Source organism: Quercus robur, chromosome 11, assembly GCF_932294415.1.
Source record: "Quercus robur chromosome 11, dhQueRobu3.1, whole genome shotgun sequence".
NCBI classification, from domain to species: Eukaryota; Viridiplantae; Streptophyta; class Magnoliopsida; order Fagales; family Fagaceae; genus Quercus; species Quercus robur.
In genome coordinates, this window is record NC_065544.1 from 48,790,052 (window position 1) to 48,814,472 (window position 24,421).

Sequence of the window (24,421 nt, forward strand, 5' to 3'; positions counted from 1 at the left end):
ATTCCTAGATTACGGAAATTAAATATTAAATTAATTTTAATCACATTAATAACTATGTTGATCATGCCCATCTTCACTTTTCAAGAAACAACAACATGAGAATGGAAATCAGGAATCCAGCTTCGTTGCTCTTTGCACCGTCGATCTCACTGCTGATCATCACCAGCAACTTAATCAGCACAGCTAACGGCCACGATTTCACGATCGAAGAGGCGAGCATCGAGGAGATCCAACGAGAATTCACAGAGAACAGACTCACATCAAGGCAGTTAGTTGACTTTTACTTGGACCGAATCGAGGAGCTGAATCCGCTGCTTCGCAGCGTAGTGGATGTGAATCCAGACGCGCGGGATCAAGCGGACGTGGCTGATCGCGAGAGGGGAGTGAATGGTGACCGTTCGATGGTGGCGGCGTTGGGGGAGTTGCACGGAATTCCTGTGCTACTGAAGGACACGATAGCGAGTAAGGACAAGTTGAACACGACGGCTGGGTCGTACGCGCTGCTGGGTTCGGTGGTGGCTCGTGACGCGGGTATGGTGGAGAAGCTGAGAAAAGGCGGGGCTGTCATATTGGGGAAGGCTAGTCTTACTGAGTGGTAATCTTTTCGTTCTTTGGGTCATGTTCCTAATGGTTGGTGTGCTAGAGCTGGTCAAGGCGTGGTGAGTTGTCACCTCTCTTTCTCTCATTATTATTATTTTTTTTATTTGCAACTTTTCCTAGCATCAATAAAAGTTAAGAGTTAAAAAAATAAAAATAAAAAATAAAATAAAAATTGCGAACTTAATTGTTGTGTATCAGTTTGAGAATTTCCTATTTTAGCTAACTTATTTGTATAAAATGAGATTAAAAAAAAAAAAAAAAAGCTAAAAATTAACTTATTTTGAATTAGATTATTTGAAATAAAGTTAAGATAAAAAGTAATGTAAGATTCATAAATAGTGGATAATTTAAGCAAAAAACTAGTTTATAATTGGTTGCAAAAAGCTAACTTATAATTTAAGTAATATTTCTCTTATAAATATGGTGATAGAAAGATGATAAATATAATAGATGCACGCATGAGATAATTATTGCTAAAAATAAGGATGTGTATTTAATTATTTTTATAAGTCTTGACGGAAGCCAATGTCTTTGGATGGTTTGACTTTAATGTGGGTTAATGAGTTAAGTTAGGCTATATATTTTGTAACTTAGGTTGGGTTAGGTTCGAGATAGCAAAATTTTCAATAGAAGTGTTTGACCCAATTCATTTTATCAATAGTGTTAAAAAATATATGTATTTAAAAAAAAAATTATTGTTTTCATTTCATTTTGATTTTTGAAATTTAGTTCAAATATGTTTTTTTTTTTTTTTTTAATGATTTGTTTAAATATGTTACTAGTAGGCAAAAAAAAAAAAAAAAAAAAAAAAAAAAGTTACTAGTAATTGATATATTTTAGTATTTTGAAATTTAGAGCGCGTTTGGATTCGGCTGAAAAAAACTGCGTTTGCGTTTTGTTTGTTTTTTTTTTTTTTTTTTTCCACGCGTTTTGGAGCGTTTTGGGTGTTGCGGCTACTGTTCATGCACTGTTCAATGAACAGTAGCCGCAAACTTTGACTTTTCAAATTTTTTTGGACCAATCACAGCACATCGTGTACTGTTCACGGACCCACAAATTTCACTTTTCAGCAACTTTTTCATTAAAAATGGGTCCCACGATACTATTCACACATTTAAAAATTATTTCGCTACAGTGTTTTTCAGTTTTCAGTTTCAGTTTTCAGTTTTCAGCTGTATCCAAACGGACCCTTAGTCTTGATGAGGTTAGAATATTAGGTCATACTATGTACTAATTACTAATCATTTATGAATAATGAACTTAATAGCTCAAAAAAATAATAAGCTCAAATAATTGAATGAAAATCAATTTTTATAATAGTTCTTAAAAATTTCCATAACCTGATCACAAAATTCGACTTGATCCCTACAATTTGGATTAAGGATTGGTGCAATACCTAACTGGGTGCAATTGGTATCAAGAGCTAAGATTAAAAGTTAGAAATTAATTTTTCTTCTTTTTTTTACTTAGTAATTGGATTAGAAAAGTATTGCATCGGAGCTCAACCCTTACAAGTTAGACTGGGATAGTTTTTAGATCTACAATAGGTTAGGTTGTGGATTTTTCAACATGAGGAACTTGAATTGGAAAATACTCCAAACCTAATCCAATCCAATTCCTACATGTATGTTGCATTAGGTCAGACTGTAAATCAAGAGTACATTAGTACATGAATGTTGCATTCAAGTTGTTCATCCTAGTTTCATTTTATACAAGTGACTTGGATAGCCATGGATAGAAGATAATTTGAGATCATTAATTGAATCAAACTGATTTAGATATGGAACACGTGCAGAACCCGTATGTTCCATCAGGGAATCCATGTGGTTCGAGCAGTGGATCAGCCATTTCAGTAGCTGCAAACATGGTGGCAGTGTCACTTGCAAGTGAGACTCATGGCTCCATCCTCTGTCCAGCTGATCATAACTCTGTTGTAGGGTTCAAACCCACTGTTGGGCTAACTAGTCGAGCCGGCGTCATTCCAATATTAACCCGCCATGACACAGTTGGGTAAGATCATATGTGCTTGTCTAGTCAGCCTGCACACACTTCAATATTATAAAATATGATATTTGTGCTAAAATGGACTAGTTAATATGGTTTACTTATCATGTTGGAGTACATGTATGTATGAATTGTAACATCTGGATTGGGCTGTAATGATAATTGTTCATAATGGTAAAATTATAGGACAATAAGCAGAACAGTGTCTGATGCGGTTTATGTGCTTGATGTAATTGCGGGTTTTGATCCACAAGATTATGAAGCAACAAAAGAAGCAGCCAAATTTTTACCTGTTGGTGGTTATAAACAATTTCTTAACCCAAATGGGCTGGAAGGAAAGAGATTGGGGGTCGTTAGGAATCCATTTGTGAGCTCCTTAAATAAATCCTCTGTTATTGAAGAGTTTGAACGCCATCTGAAGACAATAAGGTATAAATTTAATTATTAAAAGCAAGCAATTCTTTGTGTTTTTCCTAAGTTAAGAAGCCTTTGAATAGGTACTCATCTTGTGGATAAATTCTTTGACATTCTAGACAAAGAGGTGCAACTGTAGTGGACAATCTTGAGATAGCAAATATTTATGTAATACTAAGTTCTAAACGAAGTGGTGAATTGACTGCAATGCTGGCTGAGTTCAAGTTGTCCTTCAATGATTACCTGAAAGACCTCATCTCTTCTCCAGTGAGGTCACTTGCTGACATTATTGCCTTCAACCAAAATAACCCTGATTTGGTAAGCAGTTTATTTTCATATTGTAATTAATACAACAAAGTAAATTATGAGATTGATTGACTTACAAGTAGTGTATCGGTACCAACTCTTTAAAATTTGCATTAGTTTTCATGTTCATTCTTTGTTCTTTTGCTTAATGTAGGAGAAGACTAAAGAGTATGGTCAGGCCACTTTTATTGCATCAGAGAAAACAAGTGGGATTGGAGAAAAAGAAATGCAGGCATTTGAATTAATGGAAAACCTGTCACGAAATGGATTTGAGAAATTAATGATGGAAAATGAATTGGATGCATTGGTGACACCCGGTACAGGTGCCATTCCTCTGCTGGCAATAGGAGGTCATCCGGGAATTACAGTCCCTGCTGGTTATGACAGTACCGGAATGCCATTTGGGATCTGTTTCGGTGGCATCAAAGGTACAGAACCAAAGTTGATTGAGATAGCTTATGCTTTTGAACAAGCCACCATGATACGGAGGCCTCCTTTTTCCAAATCATTTGAAATGAATAACGAAGTTCACTTTGGAAGTGCCTAGTAATTTTCGTGTTAGTTTGTAAAAAAGGTAATTTTTATTTATTTACCCAAGAAGAAAAATGTAATTTCTATTTGGTTCAACTGTGTAAGTAGCTCTATTAAGAAAGAAGAATTTAGCTCTGTTCTTTTTGATTTCCATGTGATTCTGGTGAAAGTTTGGATAAAATGGCAAGTGTTTGCATAGATGATAATGACTAACAAGGGCCTGGAAGAACTGCAACTGCAATCAAAATAGAGTGACCAAACATCTTATAGAGAATTGCTTTAGGGTGTATGCTTGAAGCCTTTTATATTACAGCCATGGCTTCTTTTTTTCTTTTTTAAACAAATATTTGATCCTGATAAAAAGATAAAGTAAAATATCATTACTATACAGAATTACTTATGGTTTCTATCAGACAACTTCCAAGTAAATATCACTTTAGCATTTTCTTTCTTAGTACACTTGGAAGGAAATAATTCATGCATCTCTAAAAAGATGATGTATGCATCTTCCGTTGAGTTTACTTTTGTAGTGGTGTTGGGGAACAATGTGCATATCGTACAGATATAGTCAACAATCGTGTCAGTGAAACTACTATCCCATCTCCAATTTGGTGGTTACTTTATCCTATAGTGATGTATATGATTAAAAAAAAAGAAGAAGATAAATACAATGGTTGATAGTGTGATCTGATAGTGGGGGTGCTGTTGGTGATTATGGTTATGAAGAATGTGACCATCTTGCATATGCATACAAAACCAATTCAACCCTTTCCACAGCAAGATGCATTGCTTTAATGGCTGCCAGTTCAGCACTAAGCTTCTCTATCTTCTCATCCCTGATTCTGATTCTTCTGCTTACAATACCATCTGGTTCATGCCACCAAATAAACTTCTCTATCAAAGAAGTCACCATTCATGATCTCCAACTCGCTTTCAAGCAAAACAAACTCACTTCAAGGCAACTGGTTGAGTTCTATCTTAAAGAGATTCGCAGACTCAACCCAATCCTTAAAGGGGTCATAGAGGTGAACCCAGATGCGCTATGTCAAGCTGATAAGGCTGACTATGAGCGCAAGGCTAAGGTTCCAGGGTCACAATCTAGGTTGCATGGTATCCCAATTTTGCTCAAGGATAATATTGCAACCAAAGATAAGCTTAACACCACAGCTGGCTCATTTGCATTGCTTGGCTCAGTTGTACCTCGGGATGCAGGCGTGGTGTCCAAGTTGAGGAAAGCCGGGGCCATCATCTTGGGGAAGGCAAGCTTGGGCGAGTGGTCCCATTTTAGGACTGCTAGGGGTCCGCTTGCTTGGAGTGCCAGAGGTGGCCAAGGCAAGGTGAGTCCAGGATCAGGTCCGTAACTTCTTAAGAAGTACTATAATTTTGATAAAAGTGGACAGGAGTCAAGTTTCAAAGACAATGTATCTATTGCATTTATAATATAAATCATGCCTCTTTTACTTTTTTCTTTCTTGCTGAACATATTAAATCATGCTCTGCTAGCGCAGAAAGTATTTCAATTTGGGTAAGCAGTTCTATACGACTTGGAAATTTAATTGTCAAGTAATTCTCTTTTGATACTTTTTCCTGCTTTCCTTACAACAAGTGGGGAGGGTGGATGTAAACCCAGATTCTCCCCATGGGAAGAATTGGAAGTATTACTGAACTACAAAACTCTTGGCGTTTTGATTTAATTACAACATGTTACTAATGGAGAAAATTAGATAACAGTACCTAAGTCCATAAGAATGGCCCTAAAATCTTTTCGAATACAAGCACCGGGATATGTTATTTGTTGATGTTTTGGAAGGGTGTCAACTTTAAAGTATATGGCTATTTAATTTCTACAGGTAAATTTTAAATCAAATAAAATTCTACTTGATCATTTCAATAAATGGATTATATAACGACTGGCATGAATTATACTTACAAAACAAGGACTATGTTTTTGTGATGGTGTGCAGAATCCTTATACATTAGGAGAACCTTGCGGTTCAAGTAGTGGATCATCAATATCAGTAGCGGCAAATATGGTGGCAGTATCACTGGGGACTGAAACTGATGGGTCAATTATATGCCCTGCCAGTTTTAACTCAGTAGTTGGCATCAAACCAACGGTCGGTCTCACTAGTCGGGCAGGGGTTATCCCTATATCTCCAAGACAGGACACTGTTGGGTAGGTGATCTATATGTATTTGTTGTTTTAAGCAGAACACAATGTGTTTCCAAGTTCTGCAATTGCTGTAAGTGACCTGCAAGTAACATATACACCTTTTATAACTTAGCGTTGCCAACATTTTCTTAGCCTTTTTGCCTTTGGTTTGTTTAATATTAATGTTGTCAAATTGTTCAAGACAGCTCTAAATTTCTATTTTATTATGACATATAGTTATAACCTCTCTAAGTATTGTTTTGGATGGAATAGGCCCATTTGTAGAACAGTATCAGATGCTGTTCATGTTCTTGATGCCATTGCTGGCATTGACAACAATGACAATGCAACTTTTAAAGCATCAAGTTACATTCCAAGTGGTTGATACGGGCAATTTCTAAAGGTTGATGGGCTTAGAGGGAAGAGATTGGGGATAGTGAGAAATCCTTTCTTCGATTTTGGGAACAATACTTACTTGAATCAAACTTTTGAGCTACATTTTGACACATTAAGGTAACATTACACATTTTCCATATTCCAAGGACCAATTTAGGCTTCTTTAGTAAACATGATACAAAGGCTTCCTGCAAATCAGGCAAAGAGGTGCAATTCTGGTAGACCATCTAGAAATAGCCAACATTGAGATGATCTTTGATTATAAAGCGAGTGGTGAAGAAATTGCATTGTTGGCAGAGTTCAAAATATCGTTAAATGCATACTTGAGAGAGCTAGTATCTTCTCCAGTTCGAACCATGGCTGATGTGATAGCCTTCAACAACAAAAACCCGAAATTGGTAAGCCTACAAGCATAGTTTCTCTCTTTCATTTATATTCATGTAAAAAGCTCACCCTTGATTATGACCACTTTGGTGGGGTGGCTATGTAGGAAATGATCAATGAAATTGACCAAGATCACTTTTTAAGTGCGGAAGCCACAAAAGGAATTGGAAAAGTTGAGAAGGCAGCATTGTCAAATTTAGCAAGACTGTCAAAAGATGGATTTGAGAAGTTGATGACAAATAATAAGCTAGATGCCTTGGTGACTCCTAGTTACTATGCTTCTAGTGTCCTTGCAATTGGTGGTTTCCCAGGAGTAAGTGTTCCAGCAGGATATGACACAACAGGGGAGCCATTTGGCATTTGCTTTGGGGGGCTAAAAGGTTCAGAGCCAAAGCTGATTGAGATTGCATATGGCTTTGAGCAAGCAAAAAAGATCAGGAGGCCTCCTCTATTCATGCCTTGAAGCTTGTGATCGAGTATTAGGGATTTTAAATAGTGATATGCCCCAAGACAATGTTAGTAATAATGGAGAATTAGGGATTTTAGTAAATTTATGAAGTGGGTATTCAGTTGAAGTAAATAATGGATCCGGCCGAAAGAAAGTTGGCACTAAGAAGTTGAATTCGATAAAGAAATGAGATTTTATATTTTGCTTCTAATAGAAGTAATGATAAGGATAAATTTACACTTTTTTTTAGTTCCATACCTATAATTTCAACCATGATCTATACTTTTTATTTTTATTTTTATATTGATGTTCACATTTAAAACATAAATTGGATAGTGAAGCCGCACCACAATGGCTTTGACATAACTACTCCAATACAACCGAACCGCCCTCTCCCTATTTGCCCCTTCTTTAATTAATTTTACTTTTGGGTGGGGGAGAATCAGTATCAAAATAATTCAACTTGAACGAAGTTTAGCTCCAAAAATATTTCCAACTCATATAGTGGTGATTAATTGATTATTACTATTTATGTATGTTATTAATTTAACCCATTAAGTGATGATTTTATGACTATTTATGTATGTTTTTTAAACAAGTAACATGATGATTAAAAAATTCATGTGGCTAAAATTATAGATAGATGACCTCTTCAATTGCCACATCCTTATTTCAATCTTCCACTATTGATCTTTTTTGCTTGATGATGAAGACAAAATGTACACACATTTAGTATTCTCAAAATGGAATTGTGACGTAATTAGTTTAATTTCAGCATAAGTGACCTTAATGTAATATGCTTTTAGACAAAAAGACAACAATCACACATTGTTTGAACAATAATTCATAGCTTCTTGAAGCTTTAATTATTGGCTAGACATTATAACTTCTTGCAAACCAATAGCAATTTTCTACTACAAAGTCATTCTTATAGTAAAGAATGAATCTTTGTTTTCTAAGGTAATACATTTTTTTTTTTTTTGAAACTTCCAATTTCATATTTTTTTTGAAACTCTAAGGTAATACAATTTGATATATAATATATAATTAGAAAAAAAGATATATAGTTTTTTTTTTTTTTTTTTGAGAAACCAATAAGACATATAGTTAGATGTCAACGAAACATATTTGGAATTTTTTTTAAAATCCTTTAGTCGTATATTATAATAGCATTTCTAATTTATTACTGTGCTACAATACACATATTCAACACATTTTAATGTCTTTTAGGTTATTCTAAAAAAATGAAAACATGCTTTTTAGGCTACCCAATAAAAAAAAAAAAAAAAAAAAAAAAAAAAACTAGGTGAAAAAACTTAAAGAAGAAGAAGAAATAAATAAATATAAAGTAGAAAAGAAATTTATGGAATACTTAAAAAGAAATGTTATGTTCACAATATTTTTACAACAAATTCTATGTAGCAAGTTGTTACGAGTTGTTATTGGTAGGGTAGAAAAGTAATTTCAATGGTAAGTTCAAATTAAAGCTAATGACAACTAACAACCTATGATTTGCCGGTTTTATATGTGTCATCGTTTAATAAATTGTCAAAAGAATACTAGATTGATTGATTGATTTGAGAGCTCCCAATAGATCACAAAGCAAATATCCAATGAAAAATTAAAAACCACCATTGATTATACATAACTGTATGAACTATTTGTGATAAATAAGCTATTAACCTACTGCAAACTAATTTGAATACAAAGCAAATATCCAATAAAAAATTTTACATAGCTCCATGAACTTTTTGTGATAAATTAGCTATTAAGCTGACCAAATCAAACTGGAAAGGTCCTACTAGTACTAGTGGAGACATGTAGCTCCACTGTCTGTCCATTTTCCTCCTCATCAATCTCTCCTGTCAATTCCTCCAACGATTTTCCCTTGGATTCTGGCACCAAGAAGGTAAACAACATTCCAAAGAAGTTGATGCACCCAAGCGCGATAAGTGAATTCCTCATTCCAATACCTGTTGGGTAACCTGCATCAGTTTTGGCCGGGTTGGTGCTTTGTGCAGCATACAAAAATCCAAAGGCCCCAACAATTGCACCAGCCTTTCCAGCTGCTGCTGATATTCCATGACATGTGAACCTAAGCCTTGCAGGAAATATTTCTGCTGGTATAATAAATGTGGTTGCATTGGGTCCAAAATTTGCAAAGAAGAAGGTAAGGGAGTACATGACAACAAACCCTATTCGGTTTTCACTTAGAGTCCAGTGATGGTAAGGGATAGCAAGAGCAAACATAAAGACAGTCATGAAAAAGAACCCCACAATTTGGATTGTGCGCCGTCCCAAATAATCAATGAAAGCCACTGTAAACCAATACCCAGGAATAAGACCACACAAAACTATTAGTGTTTGAGCTCTTGCAACTGTAAAAGCCTCTTTGAGAGCACTCATTGTTGGTGCCGCTGGAATCCAACCAATTGCGCTAAATATATCCTTCTGGAAAAGATTTTGGCTATAGAAGGCAATGTCCAACAAGAACCAACAAACAGTGGTTCCAACCAAGTGACGCCCGTGGCGTTTCATGAATTGCTTGGAGAACAAGCCAAAGGAATTCTTGCTTTTCTCTTGAGCAGGACCCTCTATATCTGTCCTGACTTGTTCAAATTCGGCTTGCAGATCCACTTGTAATACCTTTGACATGTCTTGTGCGGCCAGTTTTGCATCCTTGGCAACCAAGGCAGTATAACGAGCAGTCTCTGGCATTTTCATACGCCAATAGTAAGTGAGAGCAGCAGGGATAGCTCCAAACATTAAAATTATCCGCCAGACGTAATCAGCTTGCGGTGGCAATGAGGCTGCAGGATTAATATTATACGCAGGACCCCTGTATGCATGATCAAAGGCACTTGAAACTATCAAAGCAACAATCCCACCAGTCAAATTTCCAAATCCTTGCATAGCAAAAACTGCAGCAATGAATGCCCCACGAGTCTTTTTGTTTGCGTATTCAGACATGATTGTAGCTGAAAGGGGATAATCGCCGCCAATACCAAAGCCAAGCCAGAATCGGAAGAAACACAATGTGGCCATGACACCCTTTGCTGAGTGACCAAAGGACAGCCCTGAGGCTAAGGCACACACAACCATGAGAATAAGGGTTATTCCATACACCCTTTTGCGGCCTAACTTGTCACCAAGCCAACCAAAGAAGAGCTGTCCAGCTAAGGTGCCACAAAATGCAACACCATTCACAGCATTTGCTACGTTGGGAGGCAATGTTCCAGGCTTTAATGAACCTGGAACTGTGTAGTATATGCGGCCAAGTAACTTGGTTACCAGGGAAATGCAAAAAAGATCATATGCATCAGTAAAGAAACCCATTCCAGCAACCAGAATTGCCGTAAAATGGTACCATTGGGTCTTCGCAGCGTCCAGTGCCTTGAGAACTCCTAGTTGTTCTCTAGCCATTGCTAGAAATCTTCACAAGTTTTGGTGTCCTCTGTTAACAGTCGCTGAAAATTTTCCTGCATAAAGAAAAGAAAGATATCAACAACTATCTATCGACCAAAGAAAAGAAAGATACAAACTATATAGAAAAAAAATTCTCTTCGAAAAATGCCAATCGATCATTGCCCATGTATTTTCAAGTTTATTCATTAATAATATAATTAGGATAGGAATAATATTACAAGTGATAGGCAAGGAAGTAGAAGTCGTCAAAACAAACTAACAATTTGAATTAATAGTCATAAAAAATATTATCACCAAAATTACCAAACTTTAATATCAACAACAACACACACAAAAAATAAAAATAAAAACACCCAAAAACACAATTAAAAAATAATAATAATAACACACCAAAACACAATAAATTACTTGAAAAATACCTTCATTCTCTTTGAAGAAAAAAAACTACTAGACAAACTTCAAATAAATTTATTTTGGTATTCCACTAACATACTCTAAACCATACTAAAACTTTTCAAAACTAGTCAATTTGATCCGTAAAACCAACTTAATCCCTAATTAGGTAGTTATTTTTTTCTCATCTGTTATAGGGACTAAGTTGGCTTTGGGACCAAATTGATTAATTTTAAAATGTTTTGAACTTGATTGGCAATACCCAAACCTCATGATAGGTTAATGGAATTTACCCAATTTATTATTAAAAAATCAATAGCATCTTTTCAAATCTATATTCAACTTGTGATCCACTTCAAATATAATAATATTTTTTTTCTCTTGAAATATATGTAAACTCACCTATCTATGCTATTCTCTATATTTCACCGGCCAAATAAACCTGCAGCCTGCCCTTTATTTATATAAGGGCACTATATCTACTAATTTTAATTGAATTAGATATCTATTTTATGTGGTAACTTCTGTCTCCTAATTCTAATTGAATTAGGTTTCCATTTGATTTGTAGCTTCTTCTCCTAATTCTAATTGAACTTCTCTCCTAATTGAAATTGAATTAGGTTTCCATGTAATTAACACGGTTACAAATATAATTTTGCATTTTTTTTAATCATATCATTCTACTTAAGAATATTAAAATAAAAAAATTACAATGGGGATGAGTGCACGTTTCAATTTGCGGAAATTTGTATTGAAGGAAGTGCCAGTTAAGACTTTTTTTTTTTTTTTTTTTGGGGAAACAAGTGCCAGTTAAGACTTAAAAAGATCAATAATCAAATTGTAAATATTGTTCATTAATTAATCTATTAAAACTATATATTATTCCCAGATTACGGAAATTAAATATTAAATTAATTTTAATCACATTAATAACTATGTTGATCATGCCCATCTTCACTTTTCAAGAAACAACAACATGAGAATGGAAATCAAGAATCCAGCTTCGTTGCTCTTTGCACCGTTGATCTCACTGCTGATCATCACCAGCAACTTAATCAGCACAACCGACGGCCACGATTTCAAGATCGAAGAGGCGAGCATCGAGGAGATCCAACGAGCATTCACAGAGAACAGACTCACATCAAGGCAATTAGTTGACTTTTACTTAGACCGAATCGAGGAGCTGAATCCGCTGCTTCGCAGCGTAGTGGAGGTGAATCCAGACGCGCGGGATCAGCGGACGTGGCTGATCGCGAGAGGGGAGTGAATGGTGACCGTTCGATGGTAGCGGCGTTGGGGGAGTTGCACGGAATTCCTGTGCTACTGAAGGACACGATAGCAAGTAAGGACAAGTTGAACACGACGGCTGGGTCGTACGCGCTGCTGGGTTCGGTGGTGGCTCGTGACGCGGGTGTGGTGGAGAAGCTGAGAAAAGGTGGGGCTGTCATATTGGGGAAGGCTAGTCTTACTGAGTGGTACTCTTTTCGTTCTTTGGGTCATGTTCCTAATGGTTGGTGTGCTAGAGCTGGTCAAGGCGTGGTGAGTTGTCACCTCTCTCTCTCTCATTACTATTACTATTATTATTATTATTTTTTATTTGCAACTTTCACTAGCATCAATAAAAGTTAAGAGTAAAAAAAAAAAAAAAAAAAAAATCAAAATCAAAATTGCGAACTTAATTGTTGTGTATGAGTTTGAGAATTTCCTATTTTAGCTAGCTTATCCGTATAAAATGAGATAAAAAAAAAACTAAAAATTAACTTATTTTTAATTAGATTATTTGAAATAACGTGAGACTCATAAATAGTAAATAATTTAAGCAAAACGCTAGTTTATAATTGATTGCAAAAATCTAGCTTATAATTTAAGTAATATTTCTCTTATAAATATGGTGATAGAAAGATGATAAATATAATAGATGCATGCATGAGATAATTATTGCTAAATATAAAGGTGTGTATTTAATTATTTTTATAAGTCCCGACGCAGCCCAATGTCTCTAAATGGTTTTACTTTTATATGGGTTAATGAGTTAAGTTAGGGTATATTTTTTGAAACTTAGGTTGGGTTAGGTTCTAGATCGCAAAAGTTTCAATCGAAGTAGTTTGACCCAATTCACTTTATCAATAGTGTTAAAAAATATATGTATTTAAAAAAAATTAATTGTTTTCATTTCATTTTGATTTTTGAAATTTAGTTTAAATATGTTTTTATTTTTTTATTTTTTTTAATGATTAGTTTAAATATGTTACTAGTAGGCAAAAAAATCAGTTACTAGTAATTGATATATTTTAGTATTTTGAAATTTAGCCTTGATGAGGTTAGAATATGAGGTCATATTATGTACTAATTTTTAATCATTTATGAATAATGAACTTAATAGCTCAAATAATTGAATGAAAATCAATTTTTATAATAGTTCTTAAAAATTTCCATAACCTGATTTTGATCCCTGCAATTTGGATTAAGGATTGGTGCAATACCTAGTTGGGTGCAATTGGTATCAAGAGCTAAGATTAAAAGTTAGAAATTAATTTTTTTTCTTTTTTTACTTAGTCATTGGATTAGAAAAGTATTGCATTGGAGCTCAATCCCTACAAGTTAGACTGGGATAGTTTTTAGATCTACAATAGGTTAGGTTGCAGATTTTTCAACATGAGGAACTTGAGTTGGAAAATACTCCAAACCTAATCCAATCCAATTCCTACATGAATGTTGCATTAGGTCAGACTGTAAATCAAGAGTACATTAATACATGAATGTTGCATTCAATTTGTTCATCCTAGTTTCATTTTATACAAGTGACTTGGATAGCCATGGATACATGATTGTTTGAGATCATTAATTGAATCAAACTGATTTAGATATGGAACACGTGCAGAACCCGTATGTTCCATCAGGGAATCCATGTGGTTCGAGCAGTGGATCAGCCATTTCAGTGGCTGCAAACATGGTGGCAGTGTCACTTGCAAGTGAGACTCATGGCTCCATCCTCTGTCCAGCTGATCATAACTCTGTTGTAGGGTTCAAACCCACTGTTGGGCTAACTAGTCGAGCCGGCGTCATTCCAATATTACCCCGCCATGACACAGTTGGGTAAGATCATATGTGCTTGTCTAGTCAGCCTGCACACACTTCAATATTATAAAATATGATATTTGTGCTAAAATGGACTAGTTAATATGGTTTACTTATCATGTTGGAGTACATGTATGTATGAATTGTAACATCTGGATTGGGCTGTAATGATAATTGTTCATAATGGTAAAATTATAGGACAATAAGCAGAACAGTGTCTGATGCGGTTTATGTGCTTGATGTAATTGCGGGTTTTGATCCACAAGATTATGAAGCAACAAAAGAAGCAGCCAAATTTTTACCTGTTGGTGGTTATAAACAATTTCTTAACCCAAATGGGCTGGAAGGAAAGAGATTGGGGGTCGTTAGGAATCCATTTGTGAGCTCCTTAAATAAATCCTCTGTTATTGAAGAGTTTGAACGCCATCTGAAGACAATAAGGTATAAATTTAATTATTAAAAGCAAGCAATTCTTTGTGTTTTTCCTAAGTTAAGAAGCCTTTGAATAGGTACTCATCTTGTGGATAAATTCTTTGACATTCTAGACAAAGAGGTGCAACTGTAGTGGACAATCTTGAGATAGCAAATATTTATGTAATACTAAGTTCTAAACGAAGTGGTGAATTGACTGCAATGCTGGCTGAGTTCAAGTTGTCCTTCAATGATTACCTGAAAGACCTCATCTCTTCTCCAGTGAGGTCACTTGCTGACATTATTGCCTTCAACCAAAATAACCCTGATTTGGTAAGCAGTTTATTTTCATATTGTAATTAATACAACAAAGTAAATTATGAGATTGATTGACTTACAAGTAGTATATCGGTGCCAACTCTTTGAAAATTGCATTAGTTTTCATGTTCATTCTTTGTTCTTTTGCTTAATGTAGGAGAAGACTAAAGAGTATGGTCAGGCCACTTTTATTGCATCAGAGAAAACAAGTGGGATTGGCGAAAAAGAAAGGCAGGCATTTGAATTAATGGAAAACCTGTCACGAAATGGATTTGAGAAATTAATGATGGAAAATGAATTGGATGCATTGGTGACACCTGGTACAGGTGCCATTCCTCTGCTGGCAATAGGAGGTCATCCGGGAATTACAGTCCCTGCTGGTTATGACAGTGGTGGAATGCCATTTGGGATCTGTTTCGGTGGCATCAACGGTACAGAACCAAAGTTGATTGAGATAGCTTATGCTTTTGAACAAGCCACCATGATACGGAGGCCTCCTTTTTCCAAATCATTTGAAATGAATAACGAAGTTCTCTTTGGAAGTGTATAGTAATTTTCGTGTTAGTTTGTAAAAAAGGTAATTTTTATTTATTTACCCAAAAAGAAAAAGGTAATTTCTATTTGGTTCAACTGTATAAGTAACTCTATTAAGAAAGAAGAATTTAGCTCTGTTCTTTTTGATTTCCATGTGATTCTGGTGAAAGTTTGGATAAAATGGCAAGTGTTTGCATAGATGATAATGACTAACAAGGGCCTGGAAGAACTGCAACTGCAATCAAAATAGAGTGACCAAACATCTTTTTTAGGGTGTGTGTTTGAAGCCTTAACATATTACAGAAATGGCTTCTTTTTTCTTTTTTAAACAAATATTTGATCCTGATAAAAAGATAAAGTAAAATATCATTGCTATACAGAATTATTTATGGTTTCTATCAGACAACTTCCAAGTAAATATCACTGTAGCATTTTCTTTCTTAGTACACTTGGAAGGAAATAATTCATGCATCTCTAAAAAGATGATGCATGCATCTTCCATTGAGTTTACTTTGTAGTGGTGTTGGGGAAGAATGTGCACATGTACAGATATAGTCAACAATCGTGTCAGTGAAACTATTATTCCATCTCCAATTTGGTGGTTACTTTATCCTACAGTGATGTATATGATTAAAAAAAAAAAAAAAAGATAAATACAATGGTTGATAGTGTGATATGATAGTGGGGGTTCTGTTGGTGATTATGGTAATGAAGAATGTGACCATCTTGCATAGTCATACAAAACCAATTCAACCTTTTCCACAGCAAGATGCATTGCTTCAATGGCTGCCAGTTCAGCACTAAGCTTCTCTGTCTTCTCATCCCTGATTTTGATTCTTCTGCTTACAATACCATCTGGTTCATGCCACCAAATAAACTTCTCTATCAAAGAAGTCACCATTCATGATCTCCAACTTGCTTTCAAGCAAAACAAACTCACTTCAAGGCAACTGGTTGAATTCTATCTTAAAGAGATTCGCAGACTCAACCCAATCCTCAAAGGGGTCATAGAGGTGAACCCAGATGCGCTATGTCAAGCTGATAAGGCTGACTATGAGCGCAAGGCTAAGTTTCCAGGGCCACAATCTAGGTTGCATGGTATCCCAATTTTGCTCAAGGATAATATTGCAACCAAAGATAAGCTTAACACCACGGCTGGCTCATTTGCATTGCTTGGCTCAGTTGTACCTCGGGATGCAGGCGCGGTGTCCAAGTTGAGGAAAGCCGGGGCCATCATCTTGGGGAAGGCATGCTTGGGCGAGTGGTCCCATTTTAGGACTGCTAGGGGTCCGCTTGCTTGGAGTGCCAGAGGTGGCCAAGGCAATGTGAGTCCAGGATCTGGTCCATAACTTCTTAAGAAATACTATAATTTTGATGAAAGTGGACAGGAGTCAAGTTTCAAAGACAATGTATCTATTGCATTTATAATATAAATCATGCCTCTTGTACTTTTTTCTTTCTTGCTGAACATATTAAATCATGCTCTGCTAGCGCAGAAAGCATTTCAATTTGGGTAAGCATTCTATATGACTTGGAAATTTAATTGTCAAGTAATTCTCTTTTGATACTTTTTCCTGCTTTCCTTACAACAAGCAGGGAGGGTGGATGTCAACCCAAATTCTCCCCATGGGAGGAATTGGGAGTATTACTGAACTACAAAACTCTTGGCGTTTTGATAGTAAATTACAACATGTTAGTAATGGAGAAAATTAGATAACAGTACCTAAGTCCATAAGAATGGCCCTAAAATCTTTTTGAATTCAAGCACCGGGATGTGTTATTTGTTGATGTTTTGGAAGGGTGTCAACTTTAAAGTATATGGCTATTTAATTTCTACAGTTAAATTTTAAATCAAATAAAATTCTACTTGATCATTTCAATAAATGGATTATATAACGACTGGCATGAATTATACTTACAAAACAAGGACTATGTTTTTGTGATGGTGTGCAGAATCCTTATACATTAGGAGAACCTTGTGGTTCAAGTAGTGGATCATCAATATCAGTAGCGGCAAATATGGTGGCAGTATCACTGGGGACTGAAACTGATGGGTCAATTATATGCCCTGCCAGTTTTAACTCAGTAGTTGGCATCAAACCAACGGTCGGTCTCACTAGTCGGGCAGGGGTTATCCCTATATCTCCAAGACAGGACACTGTTGGGTGGGTGATCTATATGTATTTATTGTTTTAAGCAGAACACAATGTGCTTCCAAGTTCTGCAATTGCTGTAAGTGACCTGCAAGTAACATATACAATTTTTATAACTTAGCGTTCCCAACATTTTCTTAGCCTTTTTGCCTTTGGTTTGTTTCAATATTAATGTTGTCAAGTTGTTCAAGACAGCTCTAAATTTCTATTTTATTATGACATATAGTTATAACCTCTTTAAATTTTGTTTTGGATGGAATAGGCCCATTTGTAGAACAGTATCAGATGCTGTTCATGTTCTTGATGCCATTGCTGGCATTGACAACAATGACAATGCAACTTTTAAAGCATCAAGTTACATTCCAAGTGGTTGATATGGGCAATTTCTAAAGGTTGATGGGCTTAGAGGGAAGTGATTGGGGATAGTGAGAAATCCTTTCTTCGATTTTGGGAACAATACTTACTTGAATCAAACTTTTGAGCTACATTTTGACACATTAAGGTAACATTACACATTTTCCATGTTCCAAGGATCAATTTAGGGTACTTTAGTAAACATGATACAAAGACTTCCTGCAAATCAGGCAAAGAGGTGCAATTCTGGTAGACCATCTGGAAATAGCCAACATTGGGATGATCCTTGATTATAAAGCGAGTGGCGAAGAAACTGCATTGTTGGCAGAGTTCAAAATATCGTTAAATGCATACTTGAGAGAGCTAGTATCTTCTCCAATCCGAACCATGGCTGATGTGATAGCTTTCAACAACAAAAACCCGAAATTGGTAAGCCTACAAGCATAGTTTCTCTCTTTCATTTATATTCATGTAAAAAGCTCACCATTGATTATGACCACTTTGGTGGGGTGGCTATGCAGGAAATGATCAATGAAATTGACCAAGATCACTTTCTAAGCGCGGAAGCCACAAAAGGAATTGGAAAAGTTGAGAAGATGGCAATGTCAAATTTAGCAAGACTGTCAAAAGATGGATTCGAGAAATTGATGACAAATAATAAGCCAGATGCCTTGGTCACTCCTAGTTACTATGCTTCGAGTGTCCTTGCAATTGGTGGTTTCCCAAGAGTAAGTGTTCCTGCAGGATATGACACTACAGGGGAGCCATTTGGCATTTGCTTTGGGGGGCTAAAAGGTTCGGAGACAAAGCTGATTGAGATTGCATATGGCTTTGAGCAAGCAAAAAAGATCAGGAGGCCTCCTCTATTCATGCCTTGAAGCTTGTGATCGAGTATTAGGGATTTTAAATAGTGATATGCCCCAAGACAATGTTAGTAATAATGGAGAATTAGGGATTTTAGTAAATTTACGAAGTGGGTATTCAGTTGAAGTAAATAATGGATCCGGCCAAAAGAAATTAGGCACTAAGAAGTTGAATTCGATAAAGAAATGAGATTTTATATTTTGCTTCTAATAGAAGTAATGATAAGGATAAATTTACACTTTTTTTTCGTTCTGTGCCTATAATTTCAACCATGATGTATACTTTTTTTTTTTTTTAATTATATTAATGTTTACATTTAAAACATAAATTGGATAGTGAAACCGCACCACAATGGCTTTGACATAACTACTCCAATACAACAGAACTACCCTCTCCCCCTCCTACTACAACAAACTTGATTTGTTTCAACCCACTTTTCTCGAGGGGTGACTAAAAAAGTGCCGAAACCATCAACAAAAATTGGGATGGGTGGAGAAGTTTGATTAGCTTTATTCCGAGGGTCATTAAAACCCTCGAAATAAACCTATAAAACCCTCGGAATATTCTATTTAAATTAGGCGGGCTAGTGTGCTCCAGCGCTAATCGTAGCTCCAAATTTAAACATTTATCAACGCATCCTATCACAACCTTTGAAAAAAGATATCTCAAAATATCCAACCCTTGAAATAAAGTCCAAAATTAAAATACAAAAAGGAAAGCTCATTTTTGTTCTCGCTCCACAATCAGAAAATTCTCTCAAAATCGGAGCTATCTCAGAAAATTCTCTCAAAATCGATTTGAGCTCATCTCAGAAAACTCAAAGATCGGAGCTCATCTCATCTCCGACGGGTTGATTTGCGGTGGTCAGATATCTCATCTTCGACGACAAGCGAGCGGTTGATAGACTGAGCACTCTTCGCCACCCCATTTTCCGATTACAGGTCTGTCTTTCTTTGTTTGTTTCCCGAGAAATTATGGAAATTACATAGCAGAACTATCCAAACAATTTTTGGTATTCTCTCTCGTGTTCTCTCTCTCCATCGGTAGATATTTCTCTTCCTCACCATTGGTATAATTTGGGGGATATAGGATTTGGATTACATGTCCTTTGGTATAATTTGGGGGCTAGGGTTTGGATTACATGTCCCTTAGAATCTGAAGTATGGATTGGATCTAAGAGGCTTGAACATATTATATTGAAGAAATGCTTAAAAAGGAGTTTCTAAGTGTTAATGGTGTGGTATAACAAAGTATCAATTTAAGTATGGGTTGGATCTATGAGGTTTCTGGTGGTGCTATGTTTGTTATTTTTTGTTTTCCAGTATTTTATCTAAGAGTTTGAAGCTGATTTTGAAAATTCTATGTGTATGTTAATTATTGAAAATCAGCTATCATATAGGTTTCCATAACCATTTTTATTGGTTTTTTGTGTTATGGAGTATAAATTAGAGTTTTTTGAGTTCCCTAATTTTGAAAGGATCGGACCATGTGATATCAAGAAGTTGCTACAAATTTATAATTTATACATTTGAAACTTGTGTTAAAGAGTACTCTTTCTCTGTAGGAAATTTGGAGTATACACAAAGGCTGCCAAGTCCCAAGGCATCATAGTTGGGGCTTTAAATGTTATAAATCCCAGAAACCCAACAGGCCAGGTGTGCTATTAGTAGGTTTGAAGAAGTAGAGATTTGTCTAGCAAAGTACCTAAAGTTCACGTAAAAGAGAATGCATTGCTATGTGTCTATTTTTGTCCCTGTACATTATATGATTTTTCTGTTGTACCTGCAGGTTTCGGGTGAGGAGAACCAGCGTGACATTGCGGAATTCTGCAGGAAAGGTCTTGTGCTACTGGCAAATGAGGTTGGTAAATTCTTATTAGCAAAAGATGTTGAAACATCATGCAACTCTAGTAATAAATAGAGATTTGAGTACTTGTAGGGAACTAAATTTGGTTTTGTTTGCTCTTTATTGATTCCCTTTGCTTGCTTGGAGCCCTACCAAATAGATCTGATTTGATTTGCTATGTTAAAGTTACGACTTATGTCCAATGAACTTTATACAGGTATATCAGGAAAATGTTAATTGTGAATAGATCATGTGTAATGTATTTGATTTTTGTGGAATTTGAAATTTGGATTAAGTGTCAAGTGTTAATACCATGTTCTATTACTTGGAGATTTAAACTGTATAATAAGGTGTTCACTTGTTTGTAAACTTGGTTCAAAGCCATTATGATCTACTTAACAGCTGTGAAATTATTATTTTCTAATTGAATCATTTGTCTTTAAGATCAACAAGATTATTCTGGTGCTCATACATATGAAAGGATTGATGTGGAGGGATCTTTCCATACCGAATGGTTCAAGCTTTCCAAACAGTGTAAGATAAGTTTTGGAGGTATTCCACTTGAATGAAACTCAAAATAATCCTAATAAATTATGATGCATGCTGTTAAAGGTGTTGGGTAAAATAGTTTATTGGTTTCAAAATTCTAAAGTTAAAAATTACTATAGAATTGTTATAATGAATGCCTTAAGAACCCAGCTGCCCACTTAAAATGGTTTAGTAAAAGGAGGGGTAACATGTCTTTGTCCTGGGGTTCACTTCATTCATTGTAACTAAAAAAGTGTAAGTTTCTGATGGACTGGCACTCTGATAGGTCAACTGCTATCAGTGCTGCTAGAAAGATCCAAATTATAATGCACTATCTAAAACTAAGTACTTTCATATTTGATATGGAATGCACCATATATTTTTGGTAAATTTTAAAAAGATGTGGATAGGATCTAAGCTTATCATTAAAAATTGGTCTGGTCTAGTTGGTTAACAACTGGGAAAAGATGAATTATTTTTCTATGTATTACATTTATCAAATTGCTTTATATGTGACAATGTTTAACCTCTGTGATCATATGAGTACCTGTGTTCTACCCATATTTTTCTTCTCATTTTGTGCACAAAGGTGATTATAGCAGTTCTGTCATTGAGGTATACTGGTTTGTTATTTCAGATGTGGATTGGTTTCCCTAACAACTTGCTTCTTTTTAATGTTTGCTCTACTAACAGACAAAACAACTTGATGGGAATCTTCCATCTGAACTCGAGGAGTTCCTGAACAACAATCAAGGGGTTGAAATGGTAGTAAAGTTGGGTAGAGAGAATACTAATTGTCAAGTGATTCTGTTACAAAAGATCAGGGGCCCTATCCTTCAGCTAAAACCCAAGAAACAACAGTGGTAGGTCTTTTCGCTACAAATAAGCCCAAGGTATAAAACTTGATTGGACTGCCTCTTTGTATGTGTGAGTTTATATGGACATTAATTTCATCAATCAATAGTAGCCTGCATATGAAAGAAACCATTACATATATGTTTCTTGTTAAAATGGTGTGAATAGGTTCATCAGGTGAATGTAATCTTTGTCTGGATAATGGATGATTTTGGGGCTTTACTGTCTTGAGTGTATCACTAGAGCATTATGTTTCTTGTTTGCATCCTTGAATCAAGAATGTTGGTTGGTTTTTATTTTAAGAAGCAAGGTACCACAAGTATGTGCTTTTATGGTTCTTGTCCCTCTCAGGTTTCCAAATGCACTTGGGGCTTTTATGTATCCAATTTATGGCCATGGGGAACTACCACAGGCTTTTTGCCGTCATGCTTCTGTCAAAGGTTGCATTCATGTAAATTCTAGTCAAGGGATTCACAGTTTAGTTTTCTAAGAGCATCATCATTTGATAATTCCTTACCATTTTTACATCCTGCTGAATACTTGTTAACGTCTTGTGCATTTTGTTTATGAGGAAATAGGTATGTGCATGTTCATACTTGTCTAATCTTATTTCAAATATCCTCCCCTTCCTTCATTAATTTTACTTTTGGGTGGGGGAGAATCGGTATCAAAATAATTCAACTTAAATGAAGTTTAGTTCCAAACTTTTTTCCAATTCATTAAGTGATGATTAATTGATTATGACTATTTATGTGTGTTATTTAACCCATTAAGTGATGATTTTATGACTATTTATATATGTTTTTTAAACAAGTAACATGATGATTAAAAAAGTCATGTGGCTAAAATTATAGATAGATGACCTCTTCAATTGCCACATGCTTATTTCAATCTTCCACTATTGATCTTTTTTGCTTGATGATGAAGACAAAATGTACACACATTTAGCATTCTCAAATGGAATTGTGATGTAATTAGTTTAATTGCAGCATAAGTGACCTTAATGTAATATGCTTTTAGACAAAATGACAACAATCACACATTGTTTGAAGAATAATTCGTAGCTTCTTGAAGCTTTAATTATTGGCTAGACATTATAACTTCTTGCAAACCAATAGCAATTTTCTACTACAAACTAATTTGCATCCAAAACAAATATCCAAAGTAAATAAACAAGTAAATTTAAACCATTATTGCATATTTACATAGCTTTATGAAGTACTAGCTAAATTCTCACATGATGTAACTTATCATTAGTTTTCTCCAATATTTCAATAAGTTTTACTAAAAATCTTGTAGCTTCCAATAGAGACATTCATGATTTAGATTCCCCAACTATCGATGCATAAAAAAAAATTTCAAAAAATTTCATTGTAGTAATTGTAATCTTTAGTTATTTTGTAAACAAAATAGAAAGACACTAAGAGTAGTGTAGTCATTTTTTCCCTAATTATATATCTGAAATAAAAATTGATTATAAGGATTTTATCATGTGTCATTTTCATATGCTTTGAGAAAAGTAGATGTGTCATCATTGTATATATGCAGTCTCATATTTCCCATTTAAGATTAATTACATATTTCTAGCTTCATTTTATTCTTTCTTTTTTACTTGAACTACTAAAAAAGTTAGATTTTATATTTTCATGTCACTGTTATTATTATTATTTTTTATTTGGACTATGAAAAGTATTTACGAGAAGAAATTAACTGGTTTCACCATTGTCGTCCCATGGAATATAATATGTAATAATTCAAAAGAAAATGAATTAAAGATAAGATTTTTAGGTTTTTTTTTTTTTTTTTTTTTTTTTTTTTTTTTTTTTTTTTTTTTTTCGGCGGACATTGTCGATAATTAGATATATAAAACTTTCACTTATATTCTCATACACACACGAAATTTTATTTATAGTAATTATTTGATATTTACATAATTAAATCAAGATTTTAAAAGAATTATGTTGAAATAGAAAAAATAGAATATATATATATATATATATATGTTCAAAATATAAATTGAGTGGAAAGTTGAAATCAAGTGTGCAATAGTAATATTTATTATAATGGATAAAAAAATACAAATTGAATGGATGTGTTGAAGAAATTTATAGATTAAATTGTATGCATAATTCAAAAAGATAAAAGTAAAATTTTATAATAATAAATAAAATAAGATCTGCATTTATCTCAATAATCTGTTTTTGAATTCAATGTCCATTTGCTTAGCCAAAACTTTTTGGATTTTTATGTAGATATGGATGAAATTAATTAATAAAGAAGAAAGCTTGAAAATTTAGAGAGATAAAAGAGATAAGAAATAGGTGTTTAGGAAAAAAAAAATTAATTTTTTTTAAAACTTATTTGAAAGTAAAAATTTTATTGGTTAAGGTTCATTTTGTGAATGGCCAAAAGAAAAATCTTAACTTA

At 34.7% G+C, this 24,421-nt stretch overlaps 3 protein-coding genes, 1 long non-coding RNA gene and 3 pseudogenes across 6 annotated transcripts; 6 read left to right on the forward strand and 1 right to left on the reverse strand.

The window, feature by feature from the left end:
- Positions 1 to 4,055, forward strand: LOC126707569 (probable amidase At4g34880; annotated as a pseudogene).
- Positions 4,056 to 4,541: 486 nt separating this feature from the next.
- LOC126707576 (probable amidase At4g34880) lies at positions 4,542 to 7,484 on the forward strand. The gene is made up of 5 exons (XM_050407296.1): positions 4,542 to 5,192; positions 5,820 to 6,031; positions 6,281 to 6,520; positions 6,603 to 6,801; positions 6,894 to 7,484. Exons 1-3 carry the CDS (start codon positions 4,650 to 4,652, stop codon positions 6,390 to 6,392), a joined length of 867 nt encoding a protein of 288 aa, XP_050263253.1. The 5' UTR covers positions 4,542 to 4,649; the 3' UTR covers positions 6,393 to 6,520; positions 6,603 to 6,801; positions 6,894 to 7,484.
- LOC126705149 (probable amidase At4g34880) lies at positions 6,652 to 7,250 on the forward strand. The gene is made up of 2 exons (XM_050404089.1): positions 6,652 to 6,801; positions 6,894 to 7,250. Exons 1-2 carry the CDS (start codon positions 6,652 to 6,654, stop codon positions 7,248 to 7,250), a joined length of 507 nt encoding a protein of 168 aa, XP_050260046.1.
- A 1,533-nt stretch (positions 7,485 to 9,017) lies between the features above and the next one.
- On the reverse strand, positions 9,018 to 10,658 carry LOC126707567 (probable inorganic phosphate transporter 1-3). The gene has a single exon (XM_050407290.1). The coding sequence runs from the start codon at positions 10,656 to 10,658 to the stop codon at positions 9,018 to 9,020; it is 1,641 nt and encodes a 546-aa protein (XP_050263247.1).
- A 1,277-nt stretch (positions 10,659 to 11,935) lies between these two features.
- Positions 11,936 to 15,548, forward strand: LOC126707568 (probable amidase At4g34880; annotated as a pseudogene).
- Positions 15,549 to 16,086: 538 nt separating this feature from the next.
- Positions 16,087 to 18,986, forward strand: LOC126707578 (probable amidase At4g34880; annotated as a pseudogene).
- Positions 18,987 to 19,169: 183 nt separating this feature from the next.
- Positions 19,170 to 22,290, forward strand: LOC126707579 (uncharacterized). Of its 3 annotated transcripts, none has more exons than XR_007648988.1 (5): positions 19,170 to 19,707; positions 20,331 to 20,421; positions 20,555 to 20,626; positions 21,056 to 21,163; positions 21,833 to 22,290. It is a non-coding gene; the product is annotated as an uncharacterized LOC126707579 (long non-coding RNA). The 3 variants fall into 3 exon arrangements; XR_007648986.1 differs by having other exon boundaries at positions 19,175 to 19,707; positions 21,056 to 21,145; XR_007648987.1 differs by lacking the exon at positions 21,056 to 21,163 and having other exon boundaries at positions 19,176 to 19,707.
- Positions 22,291 to 24,421: the final 2,131 nt, after the last annotated feature.